Source organism: Eptatretus burgeri, chromosome 17 (genome assembly GCF_056783735.1).
Source record: "Eptatretus burgeri isolate ZD-2024b chromosome 17, Ebu_testis_v1, whole genome shotgun sequence".
Classification (NCBI taxonomy): Eukaryota; Metazoa; Chordata; class Myxini; order Myxiniformes; family Myxinidae; genus Eptatretus; species Eptatretus burgeri.
This window is the reverse complement of record NC_140977.1, coordinates 37,714,668-37,728,911: the sequence shown is the minus strand read 5'-3', so window position 1 is coordinate 37,728,911 and position 14,244 is coordinate 37,714,668. Positions and strand designations below refer to the sequence as shown.

General features: G+C 41.6%; 2 protein-coding genes across 2 annotated transcripts in view; one reads left to right on the top strand and one right to left on the bottom strand.

Annotated features, from left to right (window-relative positions):
• Window positions 1-3,320, bottom strand: part of HADHB (hydroxyacyl-CoA dehydrogenase trifunctional multienzyme complex subunit beta) — a 35,146-nt gene extending 31,826 nt beyond the window's left edge. Inside the window, exon 1 of the mRNA XM_085862666.1 lies at window positions 3,125-3,320. The gene's annotated coding sequence lies outside the window, so the exon portion shown is untranslated. The remainder of the gene's footprint in view (window positions 1-3,124) is intronic.
• An 8,237-nt stretch (window positions 3,321-11,557) lies between these two features.
• The window catches only part of HADHA (hydroxyacyl-CoA dehydrogenase trifunctional multienzyme complex subunit alpha), a 38,409-nt gene continuing 35,722 nt past the window's right edge, over window positions 11,558-14,244 (top strand). Inside the window, exon 1 of the mRNA XM_085862926.1 lies at window positions 11,558-11,725. Coding sequence (XP_085719052.1) covers window positions 11,668-11,725 — 58 coding nt within the window. The 5' untranslated portion in view covers window positions 11,558-11,667. The remainder of the gene's footprint in view (window positions 11,726-14,244) is intronic.

Genomic DNA, 14,244 nt, shown 5'->3' with positions numbered 1-14,244 from the left:
GTTAGGTTTTCTTTTATTTAGGAGATTAATTTCTGATTTAACTGTAATTTTGGACTTAACTGGGTAATATTGTAGTTAACTGAGTATTTCTGCATAAAATTAAACCACGAAAGGCAAGGAGACATAGCAAAAATGACTCTTTGGCAATCAAAAATGAGCAATAAAGGGATTTGTGTGTTAAAAATAGCCAAGTCGAGCCTTTTTGTCTCAAAAAGTACCTAAGTCCAGGTACTTAGCCACAAAAAGTACTTAAGTCCAAAACTAATTTTCTCATTTTCTTCGTAATAAAGGATTATTTTTCCATAAAAAAGGGTTTGTCTGCTCTGTATAGCCCCTGGAACCAGCAACAGGCTCCATAGTATGCCACCTTAAAAAAAAGTATCTGCAGCACGTTTTGAAAACTTTGATCCTCAATATCTCAAAAGTGTTATTTTGTGGCTGAAGTACTTCTTGCACTCAGGTTTTCAATTTAGAACTGGATTGAAATTTTTTCTGAGGGCATTTCAGATTGGATAAAGTTTATCTCCGTATGTTTAGCTGATAAATACATCGGAAGGATTGATTTTATGATAAAGATAGACGACCTGTGAGTGAACCCGTTGGGTTCCTGGTGTGACAGCAGTTCATAATAAAATAATTTTAAGAAAGAAAAAAAATAGACAGCTCCAACAAACTATACCGCTGAGGTTGCTTGCATTCATCAAATTCTCCCGAAGAGTACTGGACTGAATCGGGAATTGATTTTTTAATAATTTTTTCGTTGCCCGATTTTAACGAAACTTGATACTGCACACCGCAGGCGAATGGTGAGTAAGGTGGGCCAAAACTTTTTGCGCTTTCCTGTCCTGTTTTGGCTCTATTTCGGGAACATACATACATACATACATACATACATACATACATACATACATACATACATAGATATATACAAGATGAGAGTTTTAGTAATATATTGATAGATGGGCACAAAAACCTATGAACAACCTACTGGTATTTTATTATATATTGTTGTATTCCATGTTGAACAGGTTATTTAATTTTGTATTTGTATCAGTGCTTTATGTACCTGCATGTAATTTCTCATTTCACCATATAAAACCAAGAGAATACATGTTGTCTTCTTTTTTTCCAGATTATGCATGCCGAGAAAGCAGGTACAAACACCAAACGAGCTAGACTGGAAATGAACTATTCATGCTGTATCATCTGCCAAGGTGTGAGCCTAGAGAACGTGATTGCCAAGCCAAAGGATGACAGCATTAATAAATTGCTAAATGTTGTAAACCAAGGAGCAGGATATGGTGAGAATGAGTTCGTGGTTATCAAGGATCGGCTTCAGGGCACCTCTCTAACAAACCTGAAGGATAATATCATCTTGTGGTACAAAGTGTGTTACACTCACTGTACAAGTGCATTGAGCATCAAACGATCAGAAGAGCATCATATAAGGGCTCTCACCAATGAAGATACTGGACTGCTTTGGAAAAGGAAAGGACGGCCAGCAAAGTCAGGGCATGGACCACCTGCTGAAACAATTTCTGCAGAGGAGCTGTTCACCAGATCTCAGAAATCATCGTTTAAGAGAACTGAATGCTTTTTTTGCCAGGGATAAAGATTTGTCAAGGATCAACTTCATGTCTGCCGAAGTCATAATGTTGGCAAAAGATTTGTTCACATTGTAGAGACCTTTGCAAATGAACAGTGGTGCATCAACTATGCTGAACTGATAGCTCCTTCAGATGCTCTGTCAGCGTGTCAGAAAGATCCCATCATTCTGATTTCAGCCAGTCAAAATTGGATCAACAAGAAAGGAATATTCAGCGCCTCAACGATGTCATCATCCCAAATAATCGGATGTGGATGTGTTGGCGAATAAAATGAGAGATAAACTGATCAATATTACAAACAACATGGTAATTCCTCAGGACATCACTGAGAATATCCTGAATGCAGAAGCTAGAGGGAAGGAAGCATATGAAAAGTTTGTTCATGACAGAGTAAAAGGACACGGAAATCTATGGGACAAAATGAAGAAGGTCAAAGTACAAATGTGGACATTAGCTGAAAAGGACATAAGATCAAAACATGGACAACTAGAAGTGCACTCACTAGAGTGCATACCGCCACCCTGTTATGCCTGATCCACGAGAACATATCTAGCACAATATATTTTTGAGATATCGTTCTATATATAGTTTTAAAGCCCTATATATATCTCTCAAGGGTGAAGAATCACTTAAAAAATTCTAGTAGTCATATCTGGATCTGGACCTTCACCAAAATCGAATCAATTCGTCATGGTCACACACCAAACCTGTCCACCAAGTTTCATCCGAATCCATGCACAACTTTTTGAGATATCGTACTATATATCCTTTTTGGCCCTATCACTCAATGTTGAAGAATCACTCAAAAAATTATCATATCTGGATCTGGATCCAGATCCGGACCTTCACCAAAATCGAATCAATTCGTCGTGGTCACACACCAAACCTGTCCACCATGTTTCATCCAAATCCGTGCACAACTTTTTGAGATATCGTACTATATATCATTTTTGGCCCTATCACTCAATGTTGAAGAATCACTTAAAAAATTATCATATCTGGATCTGGATCCAGATCCGGACCTTCACCAAAATCGAATCAATTCGAGGTGGTAACACACCAAACCTGTCCACCAAGTTTCATCCGAATCCGTGCACAACTTATTGAGATATCGTACTAAATATTATTTTTGGCCCTATCACTCAATGGTGAAGAATCACTTAAAAAAATTATCATAATTGGATCTGGATCCAGATCCGGATCTTCACCAAAATTAAATCAATTCTTCCTTGTCACAGAGACAACATATCCACCAAGTTTCATCCGAATCCGTGCACAACTTTTTGAGATATCGTACTATATATCCTTTTTGGCCCTATCACTCAATGGTGAAGAATCACATTAAAAAAATGTAGTAGTCTGATCCAGATCTGGATCTTCACCAAAATCTAATCAGTTCGTCCTTGTTACACACCCAACCTATCCACAAAATTTAATCCGGATCTGGACAAAACTTTTTGAGATATCCTGTACACAGACAAACAGATAGAAAGAGGTGAAAACATAACCTCCTTCACCTTCGGTGGTGGAGGTAACAAGAAATTGTGACGAAGAAATCTGCATCGATGTTGGCTCGCCTTCTTGTCATATCACGACCTTCACATGATGTTGACCTGAAAGAGGTAGTTGGTATGTATGAACTTTCAACAACGAACAAAGTACTCATGCAAGCTGGAGGTCTACTGCATCCATGCACAGACAAGTCACAACTGGCTCGTGAGCTCATTCATCAGATGGATACAGATAGTGACTCAGAAATGGATGATCCATTGCCTTCAAATGTGCCAGATAAAGCTGCTCGAGTTATTGATGGTATGGCTGTCGTCAATGAGAAGACAGTATTCAAAGCTGCCATAAAGAACTGTAATGACTTAGCATCTTACTTTGTCCAAGCCATTGGCCGCAAAGGATTGACGTATGAATCCGTGTGTGTGTTTTTTTGACAATTACTCTGTCAAAAATTCACTCAAAGCAACAACCCGAAGTCGTAGGACAGGTGGCAAATCGTCTCACATCATGGACTACAAAGTTGATGATTGCACAGCCATCAAGATATGCACGTATTCTTCAGCAGCACTAAAACCAAAGATCAATTGACAATATACCTGGAAAACGGTCATCATCATGTTTGAATCCACCAATGTGATCACTGTCACACGTGAGGGTGTCAAGAGTAAAGACGGCAGAGGTGCAGATGATTCAGACATCATGGAACACTCGCAGGAAGAGGCAGACACACTCATGATATTTACAGCTGCTAAACTGCACAGAGTTGGAATGAAGGTTCACGTATACTCCCCAGATACTGATGTCTTGGTCTTGGCATTATCAATGCCACCAAATATTGGCTGTGATACAAAACTCATCATGAATATGGGTGAGGAACGAAAATATGTAGTCCTTCAACCTATATATCATGCTCTTGGTGCCATATGATTGGCAGCTCTGAGGGGTTTCCATGCGATTAGCGGCTGTGACACAACTGGTAGAATGTATGGAAAGAGTAAATCGGCATGGTGGAAAGTTTTCACAAAGGCATCTGATGAAATGCTGACAGTGCTCGCAGGTCTCGGCATTTGAGAACAACCAACAAAACAGGTGATAACAGGCTGTGAGAATCTCATCTGTTTGTTCACTCTTCAGCTGGAAGACTGAACAAATCACAGAGATGAAGGATCTTCGCTGGAATTGTTTTAGAAGTCTGAAGTCAAAGCAAGGAGTTGAAAAGTTACCACCAACTTTGGGTGCAGTATCAGAGCACATTAAACGAGCTCATCTGCATTGCCATATGTGGAGTCAGTCATTGACATCAAACCCGGTACAATTAGATCCATCAACATTGGGCTGGGCAAAACATGAAGCGCTTGGATGTGTCACAGTCCTGACGGCTGACAATTTGGCCCCTGATTCTGTGATGCGTCTGGTTCGGTGTAACTATAGAAGTAGTATGTGTGCTGGAAGGTGTTCATGCAAAGACAATGACATCACCCGCACTGAACTCTGGACTTGTGAGGGGGATGGTGATAAGTGTTGCAATAAACCTGACGTGGCTACTGATGACTCTGACAGTTTGGATGAGGATTAGTGTCATTGTGTATCTGGACCATTGTGTTCAAACCAGTGTTTTGTTGTGTGATAATGATTTTTTTGACAATTAATTAAATATATTGAACTGGAAAACATTAATAGTAACTCAATAAATATTATCGAAATTATTTGTGTGGTTCCTGCATTAATAAATGGAACAAATACTGAAAATAACCCAAACTGGTGGCCATTTTGGATTTATTAATCATGAAAATTACAAGAATAATACTTAATTCACATTGAAAGACTTTTTAAATACTTATTTCTATCTAACTGGACCATCATCTCTTTATTATTACAGGAATAATAACATAAAATGTGAAATGACTAATTGATGTATGGCAAGTTTCGAATGAAATCCAAGATGGCTGCCATGCATTGAAAACTGGAAGGGCACGAGGTCGAGCGCATATCTCCGTCATGCAATGCCTGATTCACGACAACATATCTGACCCAATACATCTTTGAAATATCATGCTATATATAGTTTTTGTCCCCATCTCTCAATGGTGAAGAATCACTTGAAAAATTAAATAATTCTCATATCCAGATTCGAATCCAGATCTTCATCAAAATCTAATCAATTTGTCCTTGCCACGTGTTCACCAAGTTTAAACTGAATTCATTCACAACATTTTGAGATATCGTGTGATATATTGATTCGCCCTATTTTGCAATGGTGAAGAATCAATTAAAAAATTATTACATCCGCATCTGGATTCAGATCTTCACCATAAGATAAGATGGATAAGATGACCAGGGAACCACTCATAGGCATGGATGACTAACGAAATATGTAACAGAGAAGAAAGTAAATACCTATGGAATTTTCTTAATGCCATGAACAAACTTTGGTACATCACGGGTGATGAAGGTTCTGGTCAAGTTTCATCTAAATTATTTGTGTCGTTTCTGAGAAGAAAGTCAATACCTCTTTCGGGGGGTAACCCCCCTCCCCCCACACCTCTTCCCCGGTAAACTCCCTTTATGCACTCCCTCAGACCGCAAATTATTTTTTTAACACCTTTAACAAACTTTGGTACATGAACCCAGCCACTGTGGTTGCACAAGTTAGTGCACTCTCAGCACCGGTCTCAAGCCAAGGTAAATGGGGAGGTTTGTGTCAGGAATGGCTTCCGGAGTAAAACCTGTGCCAAATTAATATGCGGATCATAAACCGGGCTTCCATACCGGATCAGTTGAGGCCCGGGTTACCAACGACCGTGCTGGTACTATTGGCCAGCAGGGTACCGGTGGAAACTGTGTCACTGCTGGGTGAAGGAGGGGAAGGAGAGGGGGAAGGCGAGTCCAGAGGCAGTAGGAGAGGAGGAAGGGTAGAAATGTGGAGGTGAGAGTTGGAACTTTGAATGTTGGTACTATGACTGGCAAAGGGTGAGAGTTGGCTGATATGATGGAGAGGAGAAAGGTGGACATACCGTGTGTACAAGAGACCAAGTAGATGGAGCGTAAGGCTCGGAGCATCGGAGGTGGTTTCAAACTGTTCTACCATGGTGTGGATGGGAGGAGAAATGGTGTGGGGGTAATCCTGAAGGAGGATTATGTTAAGAATGTATTGGAGGTGAGGAGAGTGTCTGACCGAGTGATGAGTGTGAAGTTAGAAATTGAAGGGGTGATGATGAATGTCATCAGTGCATATGCCCCACATATGGGGTGTGAGATGGAGGAGAAAGAAGATTTCTGGAGTGAGATAGATGAAGTGGTGGAGAGTGTATCCAAGGAAGAAAGAGTGATGATTGGAGCGGATTTCAATGGGCATGTTGGGGAAGGAAATAGAGATGATGACGAGGCAATGGGTAGGTACGGTGTCAACGAGAGGAATGTGGAAGGGCGGATGATGGTGGATTTTGCAAAAAGAATGGAAATGGCGGTGGTAAATACATATTTTAAGAAGAAGGAGGAGCACAGGGTGACGTATAAGAGTGGAGGAAGGTGCACACAGGTGGACTACGTCTTAAGCAGGAGATGCAACCTGAAAGAGATTAGAGACATCATTGGATGGTGGTCTGTAGGATTATTTTGGTGGTGAGATTGAGGAAGAGAGTGAGGCTCAACCAAGGACCAGATGGTGGAAACTGAAGGAGGAAGACTGTGGGGTGAAATTCAGTGAGGAGGTGAGACAGGTGTTGGATGGTGGTAAAGAGGTGTGGGACGACTGGGCAACTACTGCAGAAGTGGTGAGGGAGATAGCTAGGAAGCTACTTGATGTGGCACCTGGACAGAGGAAGGAAGACAAGGAGACTTTGTGGTTGAAGGCAGAAGTACAGGAAAGTACAAGGAGAGGCGGCACAAGGCGAAGAGAGAGGTGGCGAAGGCCAAGGAAAAGGCATCTGGCGAGCTGTATGAGAAGTTGAATACAAAGGAAGGGGAAAAGGATTTGTACAGATTGGCAAGACAGAGGGACCGAGCTGGGAAGGATGTGCTGCAGGTTAGAGTGATAAAGGACGCAAATGGGAATGTGCTGACGAGCGAGGAGAGTGTGTTGAGAAGGTGGATAGAGTACTTTGAGGAGCCAAAGAATGAAGAAAATGAGAGAGAGAGGGAGAGAGAGAGAGAGAGAGAGAGAGAGAGAGAGAGAGAGAGAGAGAGAGAGAGAGAGAGAGAGAGAGAGAGAGAGAGAGAGAGAGAGTTGGAAGAGGTGGAGATAGTGAATCAGGAAGTGCGGTGGATCAGTAAGGATGAAGTGAGGACTGCTATGAAGAGGATGAAGAGTGGAAAGGCGGTTGGCCCAGATGACATACCAGTGGAGGCATGGAAGTGCTTAGGAGAGATGGCAGTGGGGTTTTTAACCAGATTGTTTAATAAAATCTTGGAAAGTGAGAGGATGCCGGAGGAGTGGAGATTAAGTGTACTGGTTCCGATTTTTAAGAACAAGGGTGATGTGCAGAGCTGTGGTAATTACAGAGGTATAAAGTTGTTAAGCCACACCATGAAGTTCTGGGAAAGAGTAGTGGAAGTTAGATTGAGAGGAGAGGTGATGATTTGTGAGCAGCAATATGGTTTTATGTCAGGAAAGAGTACTACAGATGCGATGTTTGCTTTGAGAGTGTTGATGGAGAAGTCCAGGGAAGGCCAGAAGGAGTTGCATTGTGTGTTTGTGGATTTCGAGAAAGTTTATGATAGGGTGCCAAGAGAGGAGTTGTGGTATTGTATGAGGAAGTCAGGAGTGGTAGAGAAGTATGTGAGGGTGGTGCAGGATATGTATGAGGACAGTCTGACAGCGGTGAGGTGTGCGGTAGGAATGACGGACCAGTTTAAGGTAGAGGTGGGATTGCATCAAGGATCGGCTCTGAGTCCTTTCTTGTTTGCAATGGTGATAGACAGGTTGACGGACGAGATCAGACAGGAGTCTCCATGGACTATGATGTTCGCGGATGACATCGTGATCTGTAGTGAGAGTAGGGAGCAGGCTGAGGCGAGCCTCGAGAGGTGGAGGTATGCACTGCAGAGAAGGGGAATGATAGTCAGTAGGAGTAAAACGGAGTACATGTGCGTAAATGAGAGGGAGGGTGGTGGAATGGTGCGGTTGCAAGGAGTTGAGGTGGTGAAGGTGGATGGGTTTAAATACTTGGGATCAACTGTCCAAAGTAACAGAGAGTGTGGTAGGGTGAAAGCATGGTCAATGGGACATTTCAATATTAGGGTATCAAAAGTAAATGTTTAAATCCATAATTATGCCGTTCAATAGATATAAATTTCATATTAAATCTAGATCTGCACAAATATGAATAGATGTTATGTTGAAAATTTTGAGGCTCTATGTTGAACGGTTACTATTTTACAGGCATGTGAATATTGCCATGTTTCTGCATTTACAGTGTAATCAGTGGCCAAATTTGACATGGCATTTTTATTTGTACAATACAAAACATCAGATGGCAGCACAGTTAGTAATTAATGCTACCAGAAGGAGGCTATGGCCTTGACCTTTCATCCACATGGAATTTTGCTAGAAATGCAGCATGGTTTTGACAATATAACCACTGCAGATGACATACCTTCGTAATCAGCTTGTGAAAGAAATCCATTGATGCCGCAATAGCCCACACAGGTAAGCTTAATTGTATTTTAAAAACATGTAATTACTTTTCAAATATTAAGTAGAAGTCACACTACTTATAACAAGTGCTAAAACTTGTATTTGGTGTTGTGTATTTAATACATCAGCTGTGAACTGGCAAGTAGTCCATTTCTGTCACGTACCTCAACACCCTACTTACCCCCATAATTTTGTTAAAATTTTCAAAAATATAATATTTACAATCATTTTCTTTATGTCAGTTGGTACAGGACATGTTATAAAATGTTATTAGTAAGTAAAGACATTTCTAGAATATAGATTTATATTATAAAATAATTAACTTATTATTTTCTGTCACGTACCTCAACATTTTCTGCATATTTGTTATTTGTGCAATATTAGGTGCTCTATACTGAAAATTCTACACAATGAATGAGCCTTGTGCATTAAATCTCTCCATCTATGGTTACAGCTAGTATGATATATCCCCAAGAGGCTTATTTAACAGACTTATCTGACTGTAATTTTGGTATGCCAATATATGCAATCATGCAATATATCCCAAGTAAATTGTGGAAAAATTGTGCTGTGAAGCACTTTTTGAGGATTGCTACTGTCTCACATAAAGTATTGTATGGCTATATTCTAATTTTATTGGCATAACTACCGAGTAATAAAGCACTTAACATGAATGAAACATATATATATATATATATATATATATATATATATATATATATATATATATATATATATATATATATATATATATATATACAAAACATTTTATTATTTTTAAATAAATTGTCAAAAATAGGGAAAATAGCAAAAATTCCTAAAATTAGTCCACCAACAAAAACTGGAGAAAATGCATAAAATTGTCTCATAAAGTGTTTTGGGCAGTTGCTAATGTGTTAGATAAGTATTTATATGTGTAATATTCTGTTTTTACCTGCTGCAGTCAGTCAAACCAACGTTACATTGTTTATGAACAACACCAATGTCTGTGTGTTTATTTATGCTCCATTATTACTTTAAGATACATTGGTAATTGCTAGTATGACAAGGAGAGACATACATTTACTCGAAATGAAAGTAAAAACTCACTGAGGGTCACACATTTTGTGAAATTTCTGTGCCTAAGGGTGCTTCGGCTTCACCCCAAACTGTTCAGACCCCTTTAACTATATTTATTTTCTTTTTTTCTTTTCTTATTCAGCACACACTATGCCTGGTGTTGGCGCAGTGGTTAGGGCAGTGGCTTGGGATCCAAAAGGTCCTGAGTTCAAGCCCCGTTGGGCCACTGAATTAATACACCAGGAGGTTGACTCAGCCTGTTATCCTTCCGAGGTCGGCGAAATGAGTACCAGTATACTGGGCCGGTGTATACCCCGGTTAAAATAGGTGTACCATATCCCTGTGTTGTAAGAGTCGACCAGGGTTGTGTCAGGAAGGGCATCTGGCGTAAAACATGTGCCAAATCACTATGCGGATCATACGGATGATCCGCTGTGGCGACCCCTAACGGGAGCAGCCGAAAGAAGAAGAAGAAGATTCAGCACACACTCATGTACATTTTGGTATATGATACATGGAAATATATTGATTTTGAAATTTTCATGTCTGTGGCCACTTTGTGTCCCATTTACCATGCTTTCACCCTGTAGAGAAGTGAAGAAGAGAGTGCAGGCAGGATGGAGTGCGTGGAGAATTGTTTCAGGAGTGATTTGTGACAGAAGGGTATCTGCAAGAGTGAAGGGGAAAGTATACAAGACGATAGTGAGACCAGCTATGTTGTATGGTTTGGAGGCGGTGGCGCTGACAAAAAGACAGGAAGCAGAGCTGGAGGTGGCAGAGTTAAAGATGCTGCGATTCTCGTTGGGAGTGACAAGGATTAGAAATTAGTATATTCGAGGGACAACGCAGGTAGGACGGTTTGGAGACAAAGTGAGAGAGGCGAGATTGAGATGGTTTGGACATGTGCACAGGAGGGATGCGGGGTATATCGGGAGAAGGTTGCTGAGGATGGAGCTGCCAGGTAGGAGGAGAAGAGGAAGGCCAAAAAGGAGGTTTATGGATGCGGTGAGGGCAGGCATGCGGGTGGTTGGTGTGACAATGGAAGATGTGGAGGACAGATCGAAATGGAGACGGATGATCCGCTGTGGTGACCCCTAACAAGAAGAAGAAGAAGAAGAAGAAGAAGAAGAAGAAGAAGAAGAAGAAGAAGAAGAAGAAGAAGAAGAAGAAGAGAAGAAGAAGAGAAGAAGAAACTTTGGTGCATGCATGGTGATGAACATTGTGGTAATGTTTCATCGAAATCGTACGTGTAGTTTCAGAGAGGACGGATGGACCGTCATCCCATAAGCTCCATGGAACTACGTTCAAGGTGTAAAAAAAAAAAAAGGTGACGTCACACTTTAAATTTAAATTTAAATTGTGACGTCACACTTTACATTTAAATTTTATGGAGGGACGTCCATTGACTAATTCGTGTGTCATTCTACTTTCAGTTTTAATAAGCGGTGACTTAAATCACACTTTATGCTTTATTAATTTGCTTCCTTGGATGTATTTATAATCTTAATTCGTCGATTAAAAAAAAAATTATTTTCAGAACCTTTGACGCAACGTTCTCATTTCTTTTTCTGCTTTTCGTTAAACTCTTTAAATGCGCCCATTTTTCCTCAACATCCGTTTATCTTTTCGGTTTATCTTAAGAAAGAAATTTTTTCTGAAGAAAATAATCAAATATTGACAATACCAACAACAACAACAACAACAACAACAACAACAACAACAACAACAACAACAACAACAACTACTACTACAACACGCCGTGTGAATGTTATTCTTCTTCTTCTTCTTCTTCTTCATCGTTGCAGGATCCAGGCCGTTCTCCCCTCCCTTTCCCACCTCGCCCTTTGAACAGCCAACATGTCGCGTTTGCTGGCCATGGCCTCGGCGGTGGCACGGATCGAACGGCTACGCGTTGGTACGTGACCTTTTTCGCTTCCAACTTTTAGAACTTGATACGTTTTAAATATGCATTGACGATGAAGCCTGAAGGTACAGTGCGGTGTACAGTGCGTGGTTTGACCCGAAACCTTACGACCTTCAATATATTATTCGCCCGCTGCAATTGAATGGCCATTTTAATGTTCACATAACATTTTCACTTCTCTCATAGCTTTGCTGTCATTGTTTTGTAGCAAAGCCTTTTCTGGGTCAGTTCTCCACGACCTTATGACCTTTGCTGATATAATAATAATCTATCTATAATTCCAGCAATCTCTGTGTGTCTGTCTCTGTCTGTCTGTCTGTCTGTCTGTCTGTCTGTCTGTCTGTCTGTCTGCGACCGCCGTTTCTCGACGACCGCCGGTCCGATCGGATTGAAACTTGCCAGGAATATTGCCGGGGACCCGCGGATGTGCCTTTTCGAGGTTTGATATCGATCGGACGAGCGGTTCCCAAGTTACGGCCATTTATCTGTCGACCAATGGCAAGACACGGTGCTATGACATCACAAATGACGTCACAATTAATATTTATTTATTATTTCTTTTGCACGATTGAAACATGCCAGGAATATTGCTGGGACCCGTGGATGTGCCTTTTCGAGGTTTGAGAGAGAGAGAGAGAGGCTGCACATACTGCCACTCACCTACGGGCCAGCCCCTACAGGCCCGTACTAGTCCATCTATAATTGCAGCAATCTCTGTGTGTCTGTCTGCGACCGCAGTTTCTCAACGACCGCCGGTCCGATCTCATCGAAACTTGCCAGGAATATTTCTGGGGACCCGCGGATGTACCTTTTCGAGGTTTGATATCGATCGGACGAGCGGTTCCCTAGTTACGGCCATTTTCCTGCTTTTTCAGTGTTGAAAAGGTGTATATATATGGTAGCTGAAGGTGTCGTTCCACCTTCTCACCTTATCATGCCAATTTTTCTCAGAATAATGATAACAGCATATTAATAATAATAATAATAGCACAATGATTGGCAGTACACAATAATAGCACAATAATTGAATAAAAAGAATAACGTGATACAATGACCAATGTCTGTCAACCAATAACGACCTATACATTGTCTGTCAACCAGACAGGACACGGTGCTATGCCATCACGAATGACGTCACAATTGATGTTTATTTATTTTTATTTTTGCATGATTGACGGTCCGATCTGATTGAAACTTGCCAGGAATACTGCTGGGGACCCGTGGATGTGCCTTTTCAAGGTTTGATATTAATCGGATAAGCAGTTCCCAAGTTACGGCCATTTTCTGTCGACCAATGATAAGACACGGTGCTATGACGTCACAAATGACGTCACAATTAATGTTTACTTATTTATTTCTTATTATTTTTTTTTGCATGATTGACGGTCCGATTGAAACTTGCCAGGAATATTGCTGGGGACCCGCGGATGTGCCTTTTCGAGGTTTGATATTAATCAGACGAGCGGTTCCCAAGTTACGGCCATTTATCTGTCGACCAATATCTGCGAGAGAGGGGGACGGGAGAGGGGAGGATGAGAGAGAGAGGGGGGAGAGAGGAAGGGCGAGACTAGGGGGAGAGGGGGGCAAGAGAGGGGGTGGGAGTGAGGACGGGAGAGGGGGTGTGAGAGGGGGGGTGTAGGAGGGGCGAGACTAGGGGTGAAAGAGTGGGGGGGAGAGAGGGGAGTGAGAGAGAGGGGGCGTCACAATTCAAGAGAGGGGGAGAGAGGAGAGCGAGAGAGGGGCAAGATGAGGATGGGGCGAGAGAGAGGGGGCGTCGCAATTCTTCTTCGTTTGATATGACGTCACAATTGACGCTGGGGACCTGAGTATTTCCCAGGTGTTTCCCAAGTTATGTCCATTTATGACACGGTTGGTCCAATCTAATTGAAATAATGCCCCAATCCAGTCGTCATTTACGCACCTATGGGCCCGTACTAGTAGTAATAATAATAATAATAATAATAATAATAATAATAATAATAATAATAACCACATGCCAGTCGTGCTGATGCCGGTTTATGGGTTGGTTTGGGTTAAAAACGTATCGAACGGTGCGCGCTGTGTGTGATCAAGATTGTGGCCTTTTGTACTTAACGTGGGGGTTCCGAATTGCGTCACATCCGGTGTCCATGTTGGAATGACCAGCAGGCGGTGTCTCTTGGAAGGAAGCGTCGTTCCAACGGTTACATGCAACAAGCCAAACAATTTATCGAACCAAACAGCATGCAGTGAATGGGAAATCCATTTGACATCCACAAGCATCGATTTGGATCTTCGAAGTCCTGATGACATCCCCTCCTCCTCCGACGGTTTGCCTCTGAGTTGCTATGGAGTCACTCTTCGTGTGGCAGTGACAGGAGAGGAAGTCCTGTGAGCCATGAGTGGAGATTGCCTTGGATATCATAATGAGAGAGTTTGGTGAGCAGGGCAGAGTGCTAGACCATATCAAAAGCACGTGATATACCTCGGTAGATGGCTCTGATTTCATGTCTGGCATTGAGTACCTCCAT